This window comes from Pelodiscus sinensis, chromosome 10 (genome assembly GCF_049634645.1).
Source record: "Pelodiscus sinensis isolate JC-2024 chromosome 10, ASM4963464v1, whole genome shotgun sequence".
In the NCBI taxonomy this organism is placed as follows: domain Eukaryota; kingdom Metazoa; phylum Chordata; order Testudines; family Trionychidae; genus Pelodiscus; species Pelodiscus sinensis.
The window spans coordinates 51,678,266-51,700,053 of NC_134720.1; the positions used below are offsets into that span (position 1 = coordinate 51,678,266).

General features: G+C 57.1%; 1 protein-coding gene and 1 pseudogene across 1 annotated transcript; both read right to left on the minus strand.

The window, feature by feature from the left end:
• Nucleotides 1-216: 216 nt before the first annotated feature.
• On the minus strand, nt 217-4,682 carry LOC102451424 (cytoskeleton-associated protein 5 pseudogene; annotated as a pseudogene).
• An 11,721-nt stretch (nt 4,683-16,403) lies between these two features.
• SST (somatostatin) lies at nt 16,404-18,412 on the minus strand. The gene is made up of 2 exons (XM_006122216.4): nt 17,984-18,412; nt 16,404-16,891 (listed from the first exon to the last, which is right to left on the minus strand). Exons 1-2 carry the CDS (start codon nt 18,119-18,121, stop codon nt 16,679-16,681), a joined length of 351 nt encoding a protein of 116 aa, XP_006122278.2. The 5' UTR covers nt 18,122-18,412; the 3' UTR covers nt 16,404-16,678.
• Nucleotides 18,413-21,788: the final 3,376 nt, after the last annotated feature.

Sequence of the window (21,788 nt, forward strand, 5' to 3'; positions counted from 1 at the left end):
TGTTGCTTTCTCCGTGCCTTACCGCTGTGTAAGTAACCAGCCCCCGTTCCTCCCCCGCAGTTCTCCTGTTTACTATCCCCTCCCTAGCTCCTTCCCTACATCCATGCACAATGGAAAACCTACCGAGATGAGGCCTCTCTACACCAAGATGACTTCTAGCTGTGTCAGCGGAAGCGGCCCCCACCCCGGCCCACAGGCCATCCCACCGACGACCGCTCTATATTGCTTTTTTTATTGTGCGTTCCCATCATGGGTGGTGGCTGATGGGGAAGAGGCTGGTGCCAAAGCCGCAGAGAAACACTCAAAAAGCAGCCTCCTCCAAGGGGCTATTTCTGATCTTGGGTCTTCACGTACCGGGGGAGTTTGCTGCCGGGCTTCTCGCGGGAGACCAGGCTCAGGGGGTCTTCTGGCTTTGGCGGTCGCCGGGGGAGGGGGAGCTGGCTGCAGGACTTGGTGCCGCCACACCGCCGGCGCATCAGTTTCAGCCGGCTGAGGCAGAAGGATGGCCCCACCGCCTCCCCGTTGGCACGCCCGTCTGGGGAGGAGGCTGTCCGCGTGGGGGAGGGGACCCGGGCCGAAAGGGGGATTCCTGTGCCTGGAGAAAGCCGCTGTTTGCCCTCTCGCTCCATGCCCATCACCGCCAGGCCGTGCTTGACGTAGCTGCGGAAGAGGAGGGAGAAGTTTTCCAGGAAGGGCTCCAAGTCCTCCTCGGGGCACTTCCTCTTGTATTCGTACAGCTCCTCCAGCCCCTCCCGCGCCGTCTCCTTGCAGCCGATCTTCTTAAAGATGGCCGCCAAGATGTCGTTGACTTTGCCCTTCGCTGCCTTGCCGGCTGCACGGAAGACCCCCTGCGCGGCCTCGGTGTCGGTCTCGCCGGCAGCCTGCGGGGGGGAGGACAGCCTCACCGCCCGGCACAGGTGGGCCTCCAGCTCCGACTCGCCTTTGTTCTCGATCATGGTGAGGTGGTCCAGCACCTCAGGCCCCGCCAGCCTGCCCAGGGTGTGCAGCAGCGTTTTCAGGGCCCTGAGGGGGGACTGGCTTGGGCACTGCTTCAGTGTTTCTGGGGGGAGCGCCTTCAGGAAGAGGTGGAGGTCCAGGAGGAGCTGGTCTAGGTGGACGGTGCCGATGGTCCGAGGGAGAAGCTGCGTGATTCTCCACAGACACTTGGCCACCAGCTCGGGGAACTTGGGCGGGCTGGCTGCGGCCGTCAAGCTATCCTGGAGCAGGGAGAGCAAGGCGCTGAAGAGTCGAGTCTGGTCCGACTGCTCCAGGACCTTCTTCATGAGGAGATTGATGGACTGGACCACCTCTTGCCCTTCCTCCAGATCCTCCACCAGGGAATCCAGCATCAGGGTGATGAGGCTGTGGAGCAAGTCCTTCAGCACCCCCGTGGAGGCCTCCCGGGCCAGGCTCTCCGTCTGGAAGAGCAGCGTCATGTTCCGGAGGATGCAGCCGTAGAGCTGAATGACTTGGTCCTTCCCCACTTTCTCCTCCCCCGCCGGCAGCCGGTGGATGTAGCGGAGCTGCCGCAAGGTGGCGATGAGGAACTGGTTGATGTGGCCAGACATGGCCTCCACCTTGTCCTCTTGCTTGAGGATCTCGTCGATCTGGGCCAGGGCTTGGATGATGGTGTCGACGTCGCCGCTGGCGACGTGGTGGATAATGAAGTTGATGGTGGAGGCGACGGTGCTGTGGAGGCCGCTGGGGTGCCCGGAGGCGGGTGGAGGCTGGAAGTTGGGGGTCTCCCCCAGCTCCGGCTCCTCTCCTTGCAGCCGGGTGGGCGGGAGGGCTGCCTGTGTCGCCTCTACGTCCGCCCCCGTGCTGTAGGCACAGCTGGGCTCGGCCGCTGTCCCCCGGCGGCCATTGCTGCTCAGAACATGCGTCCGTCTCTCCTGGGCCTGGGGCGCCCGCGAACCTGCCGGCCTGTCAGCTGCCTGCTCCAGGCTTTTCTCTAGCAGCCTCATGTGTTTCTCGGAGAGATTCCCAGTCAGCTTGAGCACCCTTTCCCCCTGCAGGCGGTGAGCCGCCACGATGACATTCAAGGCCGCGGTGCGCGTGGCGGCATCTTGATCTCCGAGGAGGGCCGCGATCGCCTTCAACGCTTTGGCCGGGCTGGGCTGGCACACGTCCACGCCGTACGCCTGGACCAGGTAGCCCAACTGCGCCAGGCACCCCGCCTGCTGCTTGGCGCTCTTGGACCTGACCCCTTCCATGACGAAGCTGAACATCTTCTTGGCCGGGTAGACCCAACACGCCCTCTTCAAAACCGCCTGCACCTCCCTGAGGATCACCTCTTTGGTCTCGCCCAGCTTCATGACCATGTAGGGGAGGAAGGAGGCTGCCTCGTTCTCGGTCAGCTGGTATTTCTCTCGGCGCAGCACGGCAAACAGCAGCTTGAGGTACTCCAGGCTCTTGGTCAGCACCCAGGTGTTGTTGTCGAAGAACCGCAGCGTGATCCACTTCAGCATCAGGTCCAGGCAGCTGATGACCCCGTCCTTCTCCTCCTCCAGGTGCTTGGCCAGGACGGTCAAAGCTTTGATGTGGTGCTGGAAGCTGGAATGAAACAGCTCCTCCTGCAGCCAACTGGACACGCAGGGGCCCATCTGAGCCTTCAGCTGCTCCGTGTACTTGGGGCTGGGGGCGGCGAAATTCCACCTCAGCACCTTCCGCCCTCTCTCGTCCTTCGCCCTCTGCTCTTTCCCATGGGGGACGATGATAAAAATGGGACTCGGCTTGTTGGCCCCGTCCTTCTGGCTGGCCTTTAGTGGCGCTTTGCCTCCCTCCGGCCCACCTCTGACGCTCACGGCCGCCGCGCCTGCGGTGGCGTCTTTGGGCCGAGGCTTCTGTGCCGGGGTACTGCCGGGCACCGCGTCTCCAGGAGGGGCTGGGGACGGAGAGGCCGGGGCCTGGTGGGACAAGGCTGAGGCTGAGGTGAAGGCCGGGATGGCTGTGACCCGTGGCAGCCGGGAAGGCAACTTAGCAGGCCCGGGAGGCTTGGCTGGGGGGTTGGCGGTGGCTGCCTCCAGCAAAGCCACGACGTGGTCCCTGGTCGCCGGCTTGAGCTGGCCTGCGGCGTCGGCCATCTCCTCAGACCCCAGGTGCATCATGAAGAAGGGCAGGGCTTCCTGGGCCGCCTTCCGTACGTGGCCGTTGCTGTCTCCCAAGCAGGCGTAGAGGTGAGGGACGCCCCGCCGCAGGTCTGAGGGGGCGGCCCGGAGAGCCGGCAGCCTCTCCGCCAGCCAGCCCAGCAGCTCTTGCCTTTGGAAAGCGTCTCCCTCCCTCCGCTCCTCGGCGGAGGCCTCCCCCTCCAGCCAGTCCTGCGTGCTGAGCTGCTCGGCCCAGGCGTTCACGGCCACCAGGGCCACGGCGCGCACGTGGCTCTTGCTGTCTCTGAAGAGGGCGACCAAGGGGAGGCCCAGCTCCCTCACGTGCTGCCTGATGCCCGGGCCCATGGCAGGAGCCAGGCTCCGGAGGATGCTCAAGGTCTGCTGCACCAGGGCGGGGTCGGGGTCCTGAAGGCAAGCCCTCAGGGCAGCGGGGAGGTCTCCCACGTGGGGCTGGATGCGCCCGGCGCTGCTGAGGATGCCCGCCACCTCCTCCAGGCCCTCCTGCCGGGTCGCCCCGTTCCTGGCCTGCATCTTCGCCACCAGCGCTGAGGTGATCCTGGGGCGGATATCCACGAGCTCAGCCCCACCGTGGCCCTGGGGGTCCCCTGCCTTCCCCTCGTCCCCACTCCCCCGGCAGTGCTTGGAGCTGCCCCGGGTGGGAGCAGGGGGGCTCTGCCCTTTCATCTTCTCCAGCTCAGCATCGATTTGGGAGAGCAGGGGCAGCATCTCGCCCTTGAAGAACCCTCTGAGAGGGGCCCCCACGTAGAGCGAAACGGTCCCCAGCAGCGCAAAGGCAGAGGCCCGAACGTCCGGGTGAACGCAGGCCAGGGCCCCCTTTATGGTACTGACCAAGGCTTCCACCTCCAGCCCGGCAAAGCCGAACTCGGTCACAGCCTTCGCCAGCCAGTTCAGGGCTTCCGCCTGGGTCCTAGGATGCTTCTGCGAGAAAGCCAGGGAGGTGACCTCCCCGGCAGTCCACGGCAGGGCACACGCCTCGGCGACGGCCGTGAGGGCTCCCTTGGCTTCCCCGCCGCAGATCACGTCCCCCACTTTCCCCACCAGGCCAGGCAAGACCACCTGAGCGCACGCCCGGGAAAAGTCTCCCTTCCGGGCAATGAGGGCGACGAGGTGGAGTTTTTTCTGCAGCACGGGGAGCTTGGTTTCCTCCCAGCCCGGCTCCTTCTCCAGCAGCTTCACCAAGGCCTGGCAGGGCATTTGGCTTTTCTCCATTTCTTCCACCGCCTTCTGAAATGCCTCCAAGCCGGAGAACCTCTCCTTCCAATTGCTGCTGGCCAGCTGCTGCATGCAGGCGGCCGGGAGGACCGCGGCCGCCTTCTCCTCGCCTGGTTCTTCGGAGAGCTCAAGTTCGAACATGCTGCTGGACGGTGGCTTTGGTGCGCGTGGGGTGCCCGAACCTCCTGCACCATCAGGGCATTGGTGAGGGACCAGGCTGGGTGACACGAGCTTCCCAAAATGCTGCCCCAGGTCCTGTTGGTGGCCTTGCCCCCTGCGGCCTCGGGAGGGGCTGCTGATGTTCCAGCAGCAGCGCTGGATTCCTGGGGATCATCTGCTGCGCCTGGCTTGTGAGCTCTGATGAGCTCACAGCCCGGGGCAGGACGGCTGGAGGCCATTGTGACGTCATCCGCCCATGGGCTAGTCCAGAGAAGAGAAGGGGACCGAAGAGGCTGCTCTCAGGAGGACGGTGGCCCAACCGTTCTCCAGGCCCACTGGGGTAAGACGAGGAGGAATCGGCTTCGTGCGAAGCAAGGGAGACGTGGGTGAGAAACTTGGGAAAACTTTCTCACTAACGAAGTGCCGGAACCAGCGTCCCAGGAAGGCCACAGGATCCTATAAGGTGGATGCATAACTGGCTGGATAACCGTACTCAGAGTAGTTATTAACGGTTCTCAATCCTGCTGGAAAGGTATAACTAGTGGGGTTCTGCAGGGGTCTGTTTTGGGACCGGCTCTGTTCAATATCTTCATCAACGATTTAGATATTGGCATAGAAATAAGCTTATTAAGTTTGCAGATGATCCCAAGCTGGGAGGGGTTGTGACTGCTCTGGAGGAAGGGTCGTAATTCAAAATGATCTGGACAAACTGGAGAAATGGTCTGAGGTCAACAGGATGAAGTTCAATAAAGACAAATGCAAAGTGCTCCACTTAGGAAGGAACAATCAGTTTCACACACACAGAATGGGAAGCGACTGTCTAGGAAGGAGTACGGCAGAAAGGGATCTAGGGGTTATAGTGGACCACAAGCTGAATATGAGTCAGCAGTGTGATGCTGTTGCAAAAAAAGCCAACATGATTCTGGGCTGCATTAACAGGTGTGTTGTGAGCAAGACCCGAGAAGTCATTCTTCCGCTCTACTCTGCGCTGGTTAGTTCTCAGTTGGAGTATTGTGTCCAGTTCTGGGCACCGCATTTCAAAAAAGATGTGGAGAAATTGGAGAGGATCCAGAGAAGAGCAACAAGAATGATTAAAGATCTAGAGAACATGACCTATGAGGGAAGGCTGAAAGAATTGGGTTTGTTTAGTTTAGAAAAGAGAAGATTGAGGGGGGACAGGAGAGCCGTTTTCAGGTATCTAAAAGGGTGTCATAAGGAGGAGGGAGAAAACTTGTCCATTTTGACCACTGGGGATAGAACAAGAAGCAATGGGCTTAAACTGCAGCAAGGGAGGTTGAGGTTGGACATTAAGAAAAAGTTCCTCACTGTCAGGGTGGTCAAACACTGGAATAAATTGCCCAGGGAGGTTGTGGAATCCCCATCTCTGGAGATATTGAAGAGTAGGTTGGATAAATGTCTATCAGGGATGATCTAGACAGTATTTGGTCCTGCCATGAGGGCAGGGGACTGACTCGATGACCTCTCGAGGTCCCTTCCAGTCCTAGTATTCTATGCTTCTATGATCCCCACAAGGAGGGCTGGCCAGGAAGGAAAGCAAAGCGTAGCTGCTTCCTTGACATGGGAAGCCTGGTTCTAGCGGAGGTCCTTGGTCGGTGCCCTGTTGGGGCAAACCATGTGGGTGTCGGGGCTGACTAGGCCCCGGGAGACCGACAGAAAGCAGCTGGAGAGAGGGTGGCCATGCTGTGGGTGATGGAAGCCTGGCTCTCGATCGCGCCCCAGAATAATGCTGCTGGCTTCGGGGCAGGGCTGAGGTTGAGACAGAGGAATTTCTTCTCCATGGCATGTGTGTCACTCCAAAGAGGACCCCTGTGGGACCTTGAAGTCAAGCCACCAAATTTGCACCCATCTGGTGTCATCGGCCAGTCCCGAGCATGAGCCCTGGAGAAAGGGGCATGTGGGAGGGAGGTCACTGGCCTCCTTATTGGCCAGTTCAGCAGAGAACCCGATGGACTGGGCCAAGGAGACTCAGTTTCCCTCTGACTGCTCGGTCAGCCCAGAGCAGGGGTCCTTAAATTCAATACAGACCTCTCCATGAACCACCCGCCAACCAGCCATGATGACCAAATGGGTGCAGGAGGGCTGGGGTGGGGGACTGGCCGGGAGGTAGGACGTAGGTGCAGGCTGAGGGTGGGGGTGTGAAGTCTCAGCAGGAGAGGGATGGGAGTTGCTTCCCTGGTTCCGTGCCTCCCACTGCTCCCAGGCACCACCCCCTGCTGCTCCCATTGGCTGTGATTCCAGCCAATGGGAGCAGCCAGGAAAGCCTCCAGGCAAGCGGTTTTCTGCGCTGCCATTCCCCCAGCCACTTCCTTCCCCCTTTAAACCCTGTTGAGGACCACGCTGGTCCCCCAACTGCCGTGGGTGTCCGGTGGATGTCGTGGCTCCGACTTGCTGTCTAAACTCCCTGCCCCTCTGCACCTCGATTCCTTTGATTGCCTCGTTTCAGACATGACTCTAGTGGCACGGGTCTTGTCAACTGAGGCAGCGGCAGCACCGAGAAAAACTAGACACGGGGGAGTAGGTTCACCGGCTGACCGGTGTGACCTTGGTGCAGGGCATGGGGGAGGGACAAGACCTGTACACACAAGAAAGAATCAGCTAAATCAAAGGCAGGGAACTTTTCTGGGTCAGGGGACACTGACCCCCAGAAAAATCAGTGGGGGGCGGGCCACACACAAGAAAAAAAAACCCTCACTGAGGTGGCCCCCACTGAGGGGAAAGACTCTCCCCATTAGAGCCTGGGGGCCGGGCTAGTAGATTTTGTGTGCTCCAGCCCCACAGGAGGATGGCAAGGGGCTGAAATGCCGGCATGGGCTCCCCAATGCTTCAGGGGAGGCGGAGGGGGGCTGGCTCTGAGCTTCGGGCCTTAGGTTTCCCCACCCAGGTCTAAACACAACCCTCCCCTTTGCAGTCTGTGCGTCAAAATCCTGTTCTGGCGGCTGACGCACAAAACGCCCCTTGATCTCGAGTCTGTGGTTGGTTCCCAGGGAGCCACGCTCTCCGTCGGCAGACGTGATTCTGGAGGAGTTACTCTAGGAAACGGCTTTTAGCATTTGTCACGGGGTAACCAGTGATTCGAGGGTGGGGTTTGGTCTCCGCAGCATTGGAGAGCGGCGTTCCCTTCCTCCAGCTGAGTGCAAAGCTCTCCGAGGGTCCGAAGTGTGCTGGGATGCAAGTTGAAGTCCTTTTCTTGCGTGTGTGCAGACCTTCCCCCCATCGCCCTCGTTCCCGCCCTTGTCCTGCGAGAACCAGGGCGGAGTCCTGCTGTGAAATGCTTCTTCCGACAGGCCTCCTGGGGCCTGGCTTTGGGAAGCACCCCCTGCCTCACCACCTGCACATGGAGCGGAGGGGGCTCATCTCCTTCCAGGAGGTCCGCAGCACCTTGCTCACTCTAGCTCCGTTCAAGGCCATTCAAGGGGCATGGAGCACTCTCCAGGCGGGATGTGAAAGGCTAACCGCTTAACCGGTGAACTAGTTAACCAGTTTGGAAGAAAAGGACCTGGGGATACACTGGAGCTGAGTCAACAGGGTGCCCTGGTAGCCAAGAAGGCTAATGGCATGTTGGGGGGCATTAGGAGGAGCATTGCCAGCAGATGTAGAGAAGTGATTATTCCCCTTTATTCGGCTCTGGTGAGGCCACATCTGGAGTATTGTGTCCAGTTCTGGGTCCTCCACTACAGGAAGGATGTGGGTGCACTGGAGAGGGTCCAGCGGTGGGCAACCAAAATGATTCGGGGGCTGGAGCACATGACCTACGAGGAGAGGCTGAGGGATTTGGGTTTGTTTAGTCTGCAGAAGAGAAGGGTGAGGAGGGATTTGGGGAAGAATGAGGTTCCAGCCATCAGCCTTCAACTACCTGAAGGGGGGTTCCAAAGAGGATGGAGCTAGGCTAGTCTCAGTGGGGGCAGAAGGCAGAACAAGGAGCAATGGGCTCAAGTTGCAGTGGGGGAGGTCTAGATTGGAGATTAGGAAAAACAATTTCCCTAGGCGGGTGGGGAAGCGCTGGGCTGGGTTCCCTAGGGAGGGGGTGGAATCTCCATCCCTAGAGGTGCTGAAGTCTTGGCTCGACAAAGTCCTGGCTGGGATGATTGAGTTGGGTTGGTCCTGCTTTGGGCAAGGGGCCGGACTTAATGACTCCCAAGGTTTGCCAGCCCTCAGATTCGGCGATTCTATGATTCCAGGCTCTGGTCCTCGGTCCTCAGCCATCCCTTCTATTGGGTGGAGACCCTCGTCTTCTCTCTTTCCTGATCCGGCGTCTTCCTGGCTGCCTAGTTTCCTGCCCACATTGCGCTATTCCCAGCGAGCCGGACAGCATGAATGGGCCAATATCTGCCCTTGCTTTCTTGTCTAAGTCTGTGAACTGTGCCATTGCCTGCATTTGCTCTTTCTAAGCAAGCACATTTATTCTTAAAGAGAAAGCATCACAGAGAAAAACTATTAAAACTATACAAGAACTTACCCGCATGCTAATAAGCTTAGCACTGACACCCCCCAGCTCCAACAAGGGCTCCAGCAGGAATTGGTCCTTCAAACTCTGCCCAGGGGCTCTCTGTGGTTACAAGTTCATATGCAGACTAGGGATGTTAAATATCAGTTAATTGAATAGTCGAGTAACCTCCTGAATTCTTATTGGTTACTCGATTATTCTATAGTCCCCAGGGGTGGGGCCGGTAGCCAGTGTGCTCCAGCCCCACTCCTGAGGGGCCCCCTGTTGCTCTGCCTGGTATCAGAGGCAGCAGCAGGGGTGAGAGGCGGGAGCTGGTCTGTGAGGGGAGCCAGTTTAAAAACTAGCTCTCCTCGCGGACCAGCTGCCTGTTGCCCTGGGCTGCTGCCTCTGATGCAGATGCAGCAGCACAGGGTGGAAGCAACCCCTGTCCAGGAGCGTGTCTGAGCTCTCAGACCGGGCGCGAGCCAGAACTGAGCCGGGCTGCCCGCCTGCCCAGCACCTAATATGCTCTAAATGCAGAGCTGCAGCAGGGGTCGGTCCCAGACCCAGAGCAAGCCAGGACTGAGCCAGGCAGCTCTCCAGCCTGCTAAAAAAAATGTACTGTCAGTGGAGAATGTGTGTAGTCTATCTAGCATTAACCGATAATCAGTGAATCGACTACACTATTACATCCCAGAAACTCTGCTCAGAACCAATGCCCACATGGGTAGTTCAGTCTTTCCTCTCTACAGCTGAGGTCTTTGATCTTGGCCCCCTGGGCCAGGCAACTTGCAAACAATGGATCTCTCCGTAGGGCGAAGCTTCCAAAAGCTGAATTGTTGCATAAGCCAGAAGTGGGGGATTCACATTCAGCTCCTGCAGAGATTCCCCCAGGCAAAACACTCCCCACTGTCCCAGAAATCCATTCCGCTCTGGCCCCGCTGCTCCGTACAGTCCTTCAACGTTCATAACCCGGCCCAAGGGTCAAATCCCAGCCCCCAACTAACAAAGGGGCCAGCCAGGCCAGGAGAATACATAAGCTGGACATTTAGGACGGGGGATCTCAAACATACAAGGTCTCCCCAAACTATGGCAGGAAATTGCCATCTCTCTCTCCGCAACTGACGATTTGGCAACGAGATTCCTTGGCCTGTTTATTATCGTAGGTGGATTATTTCTGTTGCAGTCCCCTTTGGGCGAGGCACGGTACCTTTACATAGCAAGAGCAACCTGCAGAATTTATAATCTAAATACAGAGAAAGGACGGCGTCTCACCCTCATTGTATGGATGGGGAGCAGAGACTCAAAAAGGTTGACTAACTTGTGCAGAGTACACGGGAGAGCCAGGACATGGACCCAAATCTCCCGACTGCTGGGCCGTTACCTTAACTATGAGGCCAAACTTTGTGTGAAGCTGCTGGAATAATGTTTACAGCAGCTCGCTCTGCATGCTTTGGTCTGCTGGGTGAAATGCTTTGGCAGGGCTGTCCTCGCCTATTCGCAGCTGTGTGGGGCACCTGAAAATTTGGGGCACCGCTGGGTCTCAATGCCCACCCACCTGCCTCTTCCTCCCCGGGTTCTGTGGATTCTCTTCCTCCGGAGAGGATCTAGCGAAGTTAGATCTGATAGAACGATGAGCAGCACATGGACGCTGTGAACAAGCCCGTCAGGTGGTAAGGACGCCGTTGAACAGGCATGTTGCCAACCCCAGGTACAGCCCGTCAGTTTCTGAATGTACTGCCTGAGTCGACAGGAGCATCGTTTCAAATTTGCTTTCAAACTATTTCCTGAGGGTGTTGCTGGAGATTATAAAATCACTTCCCTAAAAAAGCATCCCTCCCCCCGTCCCAGTTGCCATAGAATCATAGAGTACTAGGACTGGAAGGGACCTCGAGAGTCATCGAGTCCAGTCCCTTGTCCCCATGGCAGGACCAAATACTAGGGCATAGGGCATAGTACTGCCTGGGGCCCCTAACCCCTGAGAATGGCTGCGTGCTTTGGGTTGAGTTTGGTTAACTCTTCGACCCCGTTAGCTAATGTAGGAATATTTCCAGCTCACAGGAGTGCTCCCTATTCAATGGGAGTAGGGTTTGCAGAGTCAGCAGGGATGGTCCTAACCAATTGGTGGCCCTGGGCGACTGCCTGGCTTGCCCGTGGGGTTGCCAGATGGTTTAAAAAAAATACCGGACAAAAATTTGTCGAGAAAAAAAAAAGTGTGTGTGTGGGGGGGGGGGGGGGGGAGGGGAGATCAGGGAGTAACCAGGAAAACCTGGGGGGAGGATTTGGGAGGTTGGGCCGAAATCCTTCACGGCCTGCCCCTAAAACCGGCTCTGTCGCTGGCCCCTTTAAAATGGTGGCCCCAGGCGACCGCCCGGCTCGCTTGCCCCTAAGACTGGCTCTGAGAATCAGTCCCCAATCCAATCTCCATAGCGTGCACACAGGAGAAGTCCGTGATGTTGTCTAAGCCGGCAGTGGTGAGGGGAAGGATAACAGCTCTCTACTGCTGCTCGTGTTAGCGGTCAGGGGTGGAACGAGCCCCACGGTGTTCAGAGCAGTGGCGTATTGGAGACGCTGGAGGGAAATGTCTATGAAAAGCCGCCCGCAGGTGGCTGGACGGGGACTGGAAAAATCACGTTCCTGCTGGGTGGTTCAAAGGCACTGAGCACCGATGACTCCCGTGAACGTCAGTGGCCCTGAAAATGAGGCCACGGCTTTTTGGAGGCCGGGAACGCTCTGGGGAGAGGGGGAGCTTTGCCGGGCTCCCGATGCCAGACTGCGACAGACAGTTTGCAAACATCCCAGGTCTGCGCGCTAATAAAGGCACGTTGGCGTCAAATGTGCCCTGGAAAGCGGCTGGCACCACCTCCAGCCTGCTGTGAATTCAGCCTTCGCTCTGCTGCTTGCGCTGAATAAATTGCGTCTCGGCTGCGTGGTGTCTCCGTGAGAGCAAGGCGGGAGGGAGCTGGATTGTATGCGTCCAAACAGAACCGCAGACGCCTTCCCAAGGGCCAGGGCTGTCCCACTGTGTGTCCCCAAGCCTGTCCCGCCCTGGGTGTAACGTCACTGCCTATTTTCTTTAGCAAAGCTGCATTTCTTGCACTGTCCCCCACCTGCTTGCCAATAAAGCGTAGCCTGCAGGGAGATCTTTGCCTTTTTCTGGTGTCCCGTAGCCACCCCGGTCTCTTCCACACCCGTCACAATCCTTCCTGGGCTGGTACAATATTGATGTCCAAAACGGGTCGAGCAAGGCCCAGAGGAGAGTCAGACTCTCGTTCCTGGAACAGAGTACTCAGGACACAGCGTGGCCCTGCTCCTTGGGTCTCGCCCACCTAGGCTTGCAGCAGACTTCGGGGTGACTCTGTGTCACCTCTCCACTTCCCCTGGTCCTGGGGGAGCTCTGTGTAACTTACAGCAAGGCTGCTTTACCTGACCATCACATGGAGACGTCTGTACCCCTGCCTTCCACTCCTCTGTGATATTCTTCCTTCACCAAGAAGCTATGGGGCAAGAGTGGGGAAACTGAGGCCCTTAGTTTACCTGGATCTGGCCCCCCAGGGTCATGGCTCCCCCCCACAGCACTGAGGAGCCTGCACTGAGGAGAGGGGGACCGTAGCCAGCTTTCCAACCCCCAGCTCCTCACAGCGCCTCTTCTTCCCGAGCAAAGGCACAGGACTGGAAGCCCCCATTTCAGGGTTTCGGTGGAGCTGGGAAGCATGAGTTGCAGGGGTGGAGAAAGTACATATGAAAACATTATTTACTTCTTCCCTTTAGGGGTCACCAAATGAAATGAATAGGCAGCAGGTTTAAAACAAACACAAGGAAGTTTTTCTTCATGCAGCGCACAGTCAACCTGTGGAACTCCTTGCCAGAGGATGTCACGAAGGCCGGGACTTTAAGGGTCCATCTACATTGCATGGCTATTTCGGGATACTGAAGGTATCTCGAAATAGCTACCCCACATCTACACAGCCACCCGTGATTTCAAAAAACAATTTTGAAATGACAAGCGTGCTATTTCGGCTTCTCGGTAAACCTCATTGCATGAGGGATCAGCGATGGCTCGCATGAGTGAGTTTTATTGACATTTGGCACTGTGTAGATGTGCCAAATTTCAAAATAAGCGATTTTGAAATCGATTTGAGATGCGATACGCAATTTGCACTATGCAAATTGCGTCGCTTACTTGGAGATTAGGGTGCTGTGTAGATGCGCCCCAAGAGGGCTCAAAAAAGAGCTAGATAAATTCTTGGAGGACAGGTACTTCAATGGCTAGTCGTCAGGATGGGTAGGGATGGTATCCCTAGTCCCTGTTTGTCAGCAGCTGGGAATGGATGATCACTTAATGATTCCCTGCTCCATTCATCCCCTCTGCGGCACCTAGATGGACCTTGAGTCTGGTCCTTTGTAGCCGTTCTTTTGTTCATATCACAGTGAAGATTTCTCACATTTGGTGCAACCCAGAGGGTGAGTATGGGGCCCTCAGACACTGCCCCCCCCAACTGCAATTCTCACTGTAGTCAATCTGAGTCCTGCTGGAACAAGAATAGTGGAAGGCAGGTGTAGGAGCTGTGTGGTCCAGGTTCTAATCCTGATTCAGCAATGCACTGGCCGAGGGAAGCCACTTCACCCCTCAGTGCCTGTTTCCCTGCCCAGGAGGTGTCTGTTCCAGCTGTCAGCTTTTACAGGCTGCTCTGTTCCCATGTCTGTGCACGGAGCCTCGCACAGCGGGGACCTTGATCTCCGGGGACAGCGACTGTGATAGACAGTCGCAAGCGAGGGCTGCAGGACCTCACACCCGAAGCACAGTGTTGTCATCCCATTCAGTGTATCCTGAAGTGTAACCAATGCACCCTCTTCTGCCAATGGCAGCTCCAGCGGGGGAGACGCTGCCCTTCGGGATGTCCCTGCAAACTGAGGCTTGCTCCCTTCAAGCCAAATATTTGTCATTACAAAGCGCTCAGGTGCGCGCTTGGCTGAATCAGGGTCTGCAAAGGAGGTCCCCCTGGCTGCCAAGATCTGGGCTGTCCTTCGGAAATGCACTTGGCCCGGTTCAAAAGCCCTTCGCAAATAACACGTCTACCAAATAGCATCCCCTTGTCAACGTCCCTTTCATCCAAGCTACTACCCAGCAAGATCTGCCCGAGGGTTTGGAACATCCATGCTCAGCACTAAGACGTTTAAATGATACCGTTCCTCGATTAACTATATACCAGGTCACATTTCCCAATGTCATTTTATTCTCCTGATTCTTTGGAAGCCAGGGGTTGACACAAGATCTGGTGCAGGCTCTAAAACTCCCATGTCTAGGGGGTTGTTAGCAGGGCTAGGGGTGAAACAGAAAGGGTGGGAGTTTATTTTAACAATCAGGTCCCACTTCGTTACCCAGCCTTCCGGCTGATCTGAAATCTTTATCACCTGCTGTTTCTCATCACAGAGTAATAGATAGAAAGGAGCAGAGTTTTGTCATGCAACCCCCAGGACCTGGACCAGTACTGGGACGGGTTCCCTAGGGAGATGGTGGAATCTCCATCCGTAGGGGTTTTTAAGTCCTGGCTTGACAGAGCCCTGGCTGGGTTGATTTAGTTGGGATTGGTCCTGCCTAGAGCAGGGGGCTGGACTTGATGAATCCTGAGGTCTCTTCCAGCTCTGTGATTCTATGATTGATTCTATGCTCACTCAAGTGGGACAGGGCAGAATTCGGCTACCCAGCTTACCATGTGCACAGACACAGGATGAACCGGATGGAGAGCGCCGATGTGGTGTGCTTGTGTAAAGTAGGGGGGAAAGTGACAATTTGCCCCTTAGGCTAGCTCACTGCACCCCACTCATGATCCCATCTCCACAGCGTTTTCCATTCCGAATTCCAGCCCACGCAGCTCTCAATCAGCCCATGATTTGTAAAGCAGCGGCAGCTCACATGGATGTGTTTGGTCTTTTCCCTGAGGGTGCAAATTCGTCTCAAAGTGCCGCTGTGCCCAACTGCAGGGTGACCAATATTCAGCCCTCAAGCTTGTGCCTCGACTTCTCAGAGACCATCAAGGCTTGAGGGGGGGGGGGACCTTTATCTCCCTGGTGATGTGAGAACTCCTTCCCATTTCATTAGGGCACTTAACTCCCACTCCAGGACTCTAACGAGTTAGTGCCACTTGCCACAATCCGTACCCAGAAAAGCAGCCGTCTCTCATTTTTGAAGGTTCTGCTATTTACTGAGACATTCTCTCTTCCTTTGCGGCTGATGCAGTGGGGATCAACAGTCCGGCTTTACTAACCCCAATGAATCCCTCCCCTAACTCTCTGAAAATATTGCCCCAAATTGTGTTGATGTAATGACATTACACCCTACTGCAGTAGAAAGGTTTTCTGGTGCAGATTTGGGATGCCCGGTGTGTAACTCATGCATACTGACTGCTACTCAAGTAAGGTCAAAACTTGTAGTTATAATGCATGGTTTCAGTTTTCAAACTAGTCAAGGGGTTTAGACACACAGTCCCCGGCGGATGTCTAAATCCCATGGATTGCTTGGTAATGCCACCTTTGGGTGCCTCTACACAGCAGAGCTTAAGTCAAAATAAGCTACGCAAATTGAGCTATGTCAATTGCGTAGCTTATTTCAAAATAGCTTCTTTCGAAATTGGGAGCATCTACACAGCACTTATTTTGAAATAGAGCACTCTTCCTCCGACTTCCCTTCCTCCTTGTATAATGAGGCTTACAGCAGTCCGAGTAAGAAGTCCTCCAGCTTGACAGTATTTTGACATTATTTTGAAATAACTGCTGCGTAGACGTGGACTAAGTTAATTTGAAATAATGTTCCTGTGTAGATGTACCCCATATGTATTTACAGTGCGTAATTCAACTTGTCCCCAATTCTGGAACACAGATCTATTTCCAAATAGCCCCCCCACCCGCGCACACACCCACCCACACACACCCACCCACCCACACACACACACACACACACACACACACACACACACTTATTTCAAAATAACAAGCTGAACATCCACACTACTACCAAGCCTCTTATTTCAAAATAATCAGCTGGTTATTTCGAAATCTGTCTGCCTGCTTGTCCTATGTCTACACTACCAGGTTATTTCAAAATACGTTATTTCAAAATCAGTTATTTCGAAATGATCACTCCCAAAATACCCATTTCAAAATAAGCTGACTCCTCTTCAGAAGCAGGAGTGTTATTTCAAAATAACAGGCTTGGTAGTAGAGTGGACCATTTCTTGTTAGCTCGAATTAACGCCCCAGTGTAGCCATTGGCTCTGTCGAGGGAGCCTTGTAGTCTAGACACGCCGGAATTAGCTTATTTCGAAATAATTATTTTGTCAAGCAAAACGGCCGTATTTGGAAGGGCTGTGTTTATCGTTGTTTCCTCCCCCCTCCCGCCCTCCCACACACTGTGGCTTTTCTTTCCAGGGACCAAAAACTCTACGCGGCACCGTTTTGAAACGGAAACTTTATTGCGACAAAGAATTAAAAACCGTACACGGGAGGGAATGGCAAAGAGAACTAGTCAGGGACCTCGAACAACTCAAACAACTCAAGGACCATCGAAGGGGGGGGGAGCTGTATGAAAACAATTGGAAATCAACTCAACCGGCGTGTGGTTCCGTGTCCCCGTCCCCGTGGATGGGTTATGTACAGTCTTCGGCTCCGGTGGAGAAGGCTTCGCTCAGGGGATGGGGGACGGGGGCGGCGCGGGGAGGCAGGCTGGCTGCTTAAGCTAACAGGACGTGAATGTTTTCCAGAAGAAATTCTTGCAGCCGGCTTTGCGTTCTCGGGGCGCCAAGGCGGGGTTGGTGTTCGCCGATCGCTCCAGCTCCAATCGGACCTCATCCTGCTCTGGCCCTCGGGACAGGTCCTCCGGCTCTAGGGCTTCATTTTCCGGCTGGCTGGGCTCTGCGAGCAATTCTGCCAAAAAGTACTTGGCCAGTTCCTGGGCGGGAGAGAGGGAGACAGAGAGACCGTGAAACGCTCCAGCCAGCTCCGGGACCTGCCCGGCAGCTTTTCTCCCACCACCAGAGTCTAGCTCCCCCAGGCCAGCCCCAGGCCCCCAGCAAAGCAAAGCTCGGGGGCTGGAGAGAGCCAACCCAGCGCTGGCTAGCAGGGAGGAGAGGCAGCCTGTGACGCGTTAGTTTGGAGATGGAAAAGAACCCCCCAACTCTTTTTTCTTCTCCCTGGATTCCCCAGGCACTGAGACGTGCCGGGCTCCCTTCAGTGCGTAACCTCGCAATTTTCGCTGATAAGGGCGCTCAAGTCTCTCTGGAGATGCGTAGCCAAAGGCGCTGGAGGCAGGTGCGCACAGAGGCGCACGGCCCCTGTGGGAGAACTGGACCGAAGGGTCGTTCTTCCTCGAGCTAACGCCCCGCTCCAGCGCCAGGTACCTCGCAGCCGCCCTCTTGCACCTTGGCCAGCGAGCAGATAGCCGGCGGCTCATCGCAAAAGCCTGGTCAGTGGGGCCGGTTTCAGCACCCTGGAGAAGATCCCACTGGCACCTGGCCGCGCTCCTTGGCCCCGGGCTGCTCGCCAGCACCCTGGAGAGCTCTCCCCTAGTCCGGCCGGGAGCTCAGAGCTGTCTTTGCGGGGTCCCTCCGCCCCAGTGCCCTGCGCTCATGGGACAGCCCGTGGAGCGAGCTCCGCGGCTGCCCTCCGCAACTGCGCGCAAACAGCCTTGGAGCGGTTCCTTCGGGGCGCCGCTGGCCCATCCGCTCCTGGGGCCGGACGGAGCTGGAGGGAGCCCCGGGCACATCTGGAGTCACTTTGAAAAGTGCGGGCGGACGCAGGTTTCTCGCCCGAGCTCCTGCTGGCTGGTTTCGTGTGGACGCAGCCCTGAAGAGCCCTGCCCCGCGGGGCCCGCTAAGCTCGGTTCCCTGCAGGTGCGAAGTACCTATGCCTGGAGCGGCTGCCCCGAGAAACTCACAGCAGCTAAAGCCACCCCGCTCCCGTGCCTGGCCCGAGGCGGCCCCGACCCCATCTCTCCACCCGCAAGGGGGCCCGGCCTGCCCGCGGCTGGCGCGGAGACACGTACCTGTTTGCCCGCCGCCGCAGCCAGTGACTTCTGCAGGAACTGCCGGAGCCTCGGGTCTGAGGGCGCCCCGGAGACGCTGCTCACGGCCAAGGCGAGGGAGAGCAGGGCGAGGGCGCACTGGAGACGGCAGGACAGCATCTTTCCAACCTGGGCTGGGGCGCGGCGCCGGCGAGTCAGACAAAGCACAGGAGGGGTGAGGGGCCCGCTCAGTGGCTCCACTTCTCAGGCGGCGGCGGCTTCTGGGCTCTCCTCCCTGCCCGACCCCCTTTTTAAACCCATCTCCTGACGTCAAGGCTGAGGCGCCCCCCTTGCCAAATGGAACCGCCGCTTTTACGCACCATTAGGCGCGCGGATCAATCACCCCAGGCGCTGGCGCTGACACGAGGCCAAGGGGGTTTTACTAATTCCAGGAGGCTGACGCCCCTTCCTTCCCCCCTCCTCCTCTCCCGCCAGACAAACTCCCGGGAGACTGGTCCGGAGCGTCCCTCGATGTCACATTGACCGGGGCGGGGGAGGGGAACTTTCTCGAGGAACAGCTGCGTCTCCAAAGGAATGCAAGGGGCAGAACCAGGTGGAGGTGGAGGTGGAGGGGGTTCTGGGTTGCTTTCCCTTCCCGGGGGGGAGGGAGGGGCAGAGGGCTTGTACCTGCTCTTTGAGAGTCTCATTAATCCCTTGGGAAGCGCCGGGGCGGGAGAGGAGACCCCTGGGAATAACTGGGTTACAAAGCCGGCTTTTGAGCCAGCCCCCAGTGACTTTGGGGCGCCTTCGGCCCAGGGCTTGTCTCCCTCCCCACCGGCCTCTCCCCGGCTCCCTGCTTCCCACGGAACTTTTCCAACGCGGGGCACTCGGCTCCCCGCTGGAGCATTCCTTTCGCAGCTTGCCCTGCTCCAGCAGAAGCTCAGAGCGGCAGGGTGCGCGGGTGAGAGGGAGAGGGGTTTACAATGACACGATCGCGCACGGGCTGAGGGACGCTCCTGTCTTTCGCCACCTCCCCACGAACTCCGGCTGCTTCCCTGCGCCACATTCCAGGGCATCGTTCTGGAAGCCTATTCCCACTATCTAAAAACCCACCCGCCCTGCCCCTGGGGAGCCCCCGAAGGGGACGGGGACCCATTAGCCACGAGGGCAAATATCCGAGAGAGCGAACCCGAGTTTGGCCCCTTGTGCGTAATGGCTCCAGGAGCCGCCAGACCGCCGATTGCCTAGCGCTCGCCAGGAGAAAAGCCGGGCGGATCTCGCCCCTGGACTAGGCATCTCTCCCCGTCCAGTCCGGCGGGACTCGGATTTCGGGACTCGGATTTCGGGGTGACTCGGTTTAGATTTCTGGGTGCCTGTGGCACAGAGAGCTGCAGTGGCTGTGAAGGTTGCGCCCACCTGCGGGGATCCCAGAGTGGGAGATGCGGACTCACACGGGGCGCTCTGGGGAAGGAATGTAGCTAGGATGGCTTGTCATATGAAAACTGCCTCCCCACCAAACAGCGGGGCTGGCTCCGTGTTCTAGGAAGAACCAGGCAAATCAGGAAACTGGGGGGAGGGGGGTTAATTCTCTTTATCATCCGCTTCCCTGGAGAGGCGGTGCCCGCGTTCCCAGCCTCCTCGCCACTTCTGGCTTGCTCAGCCACGGAATGATTCGTTCCCCAGCGATCGGCCATTCAGGAGTTTCGAACCCGCGTTCTCTTCCCACCAGGAGGGTTCCCACTCGCCACGCTGCGTATCGACCGGCGCGTCCGTCTCCCTTCCTTGCAGTTCAGGCCCTTGCAAATGTATAATAGTAATAGCGATGTAGCCGTGTTAGTCTGGTCTGGCTGAAACAAAAAACAGGACTATGCAGCACTTTAAAGACTAACAAGATGGTTTATTAGGTGATGAGCTTTCGTGGGCCAGACCCACTTCCTCACATCAATTTGTGGCATATAGATACGGTCATGCCAATTTTCTTCCACAATATGATCTGAGGAAGTGGGTCTGGCCCACGAAAGCTCATCACCTAATAAACCAGCTTGTTAGTCTTTAAAGAACGGCATAGTCCTGTTTTTTGTTTATGCAAATGTGTGTGTCCCGTGCAAACGTGTGTGATGCAAATGTGTGTGTGTGTCCCATGCAAACATGTGTGTGATGCAAACGTGTGTGTGCGCGCCCGGTGCAAACGTGTGTGTGTGTGATGCAAACATGTGTGTGTGTGTCCCATGCAAACGTGTGTGTGTGTGCCCTGTGCAAACGTGCATGTGTCCCATGCAAATGTGTGTGTGTGTGTGTGTGTGCTGCTTTCTCCAGCCTGGATCCTGGGTGGAACTCCTCCCCCACTAGCGCCCCATCCCAGAGCCCCATCGGGGAGGGATCTGATTCAGCCCAGGCGCTCAGTGCTGATTGGGGGGAGCGGGGGCACTGACGAAAAGACCATTGATTGTGAACTGGGCTCTGTCCCGCTGTCATGGAACATACCAGGGGTGCGGAACCCAAGACCCGGGGGCCGGATGCGGGCTCCAGTTAACCTGGATTGAGCCCCTGAAGCTCGACGCTCCTCCCCCGCTAGCAGTGGGGAGCCCCCAACTGATTTTTCTGTGGGTCAGCCGGTCCCCGACCCAAAAAAGGTTCCCACCCCTGGAATAAATCAAGCTGCTGGGTAGAATTGACCCTACAATGAATAATAGTTTGGGGGTCAAGACAAAGGCAGCGGCAGATTTTACCTGAGCAAAAAGGTATCTGGCTGTGACCCAGTTATACTATCAGAAGATCAGTCTAGCTAGCCATCCTTCCATCCATCCATCCATCCATCCTTCCATCCCTACATCCTGGTCTGTCTGTCTCCAGGGCTGTCTTACCCTGATCACCCAGGCACTAGCACACACTGCCTCTGATAGCAGGGACACCTGATTCTCAGAAGCACGGGGGAGAACTGGCACCTGCTTTGCCCTCTGTCCCTTTCGGTGTGTCTCTGACGAGCTGGTGAATTTCGTGGGACGCTCCCAGCTGGGAAGCGCCTTGACTGGTCTGGAATGTGGGAGGAATGAAACGGTGCTGCTGGTCTGGGATGGGGCCTGGGGCAGCCCCTCCGATCTGCTGCTGCAAAACCCAGGAGCCGAGCTTAGCTGGCCCCAAGCAGCAGCGCTTCAGGAGCCTCCAAGAGCACCTGCCCACAGGGCTGCAGGAATCCAGCCAAGGGCTCCAGCTGGCGAGTTTCATCAGTTGGGGGCAGAGGGGGAGTTCCCAGACAGGAAATGAACCTCTGTTCTGTGTGTCACTGGCTGATAAAGGCCCTTGTTTGGATAGGGAGGAAGCCACTCGCATGAATCATTTGTGCTGGGAAAAGGCGAGGTGATTGCGTGTGTCTGGGTCTGCCTCTTCAAAAGGAGGAAACCTCCATGCAGTGGGCATAGGGCTTCCCCCTCCTGCAGCTCCACAGCCCAGCAAAGGCTTTCTCAGGCTGGGGCCCAGCAAGCAGAAAACTCCCTGCCTGTTTAAAAGTCTCACAGGGGCAGCTGTGTTAGTCTGTAAGGGTAGGTCTACACTAGCTCGTTAATTCGAGCTAGGTAGGCAAATGAGGTGACCGGAGTTGACCGTTTAAATATCCCAGGCTTTATTTGCATGTTCCTGTCCGGTTGCCATTTTTAAATGCCACTAGTCCGGACTGACTGCCCGCAGCCACACGCAGCAGTTAAACCAGTGGTCCTTGACGCTTTGGGGCTGCCGGGTGCTGGGGGCAGGGCCACGGAGGGGCCGCTCACAGGCCATGTGCCTGGGGGCGGGACCAAGCATGTGCTGCGCACCCAGGGTGGGCACCGGCATGTGGTGCAACCCCGGGCAG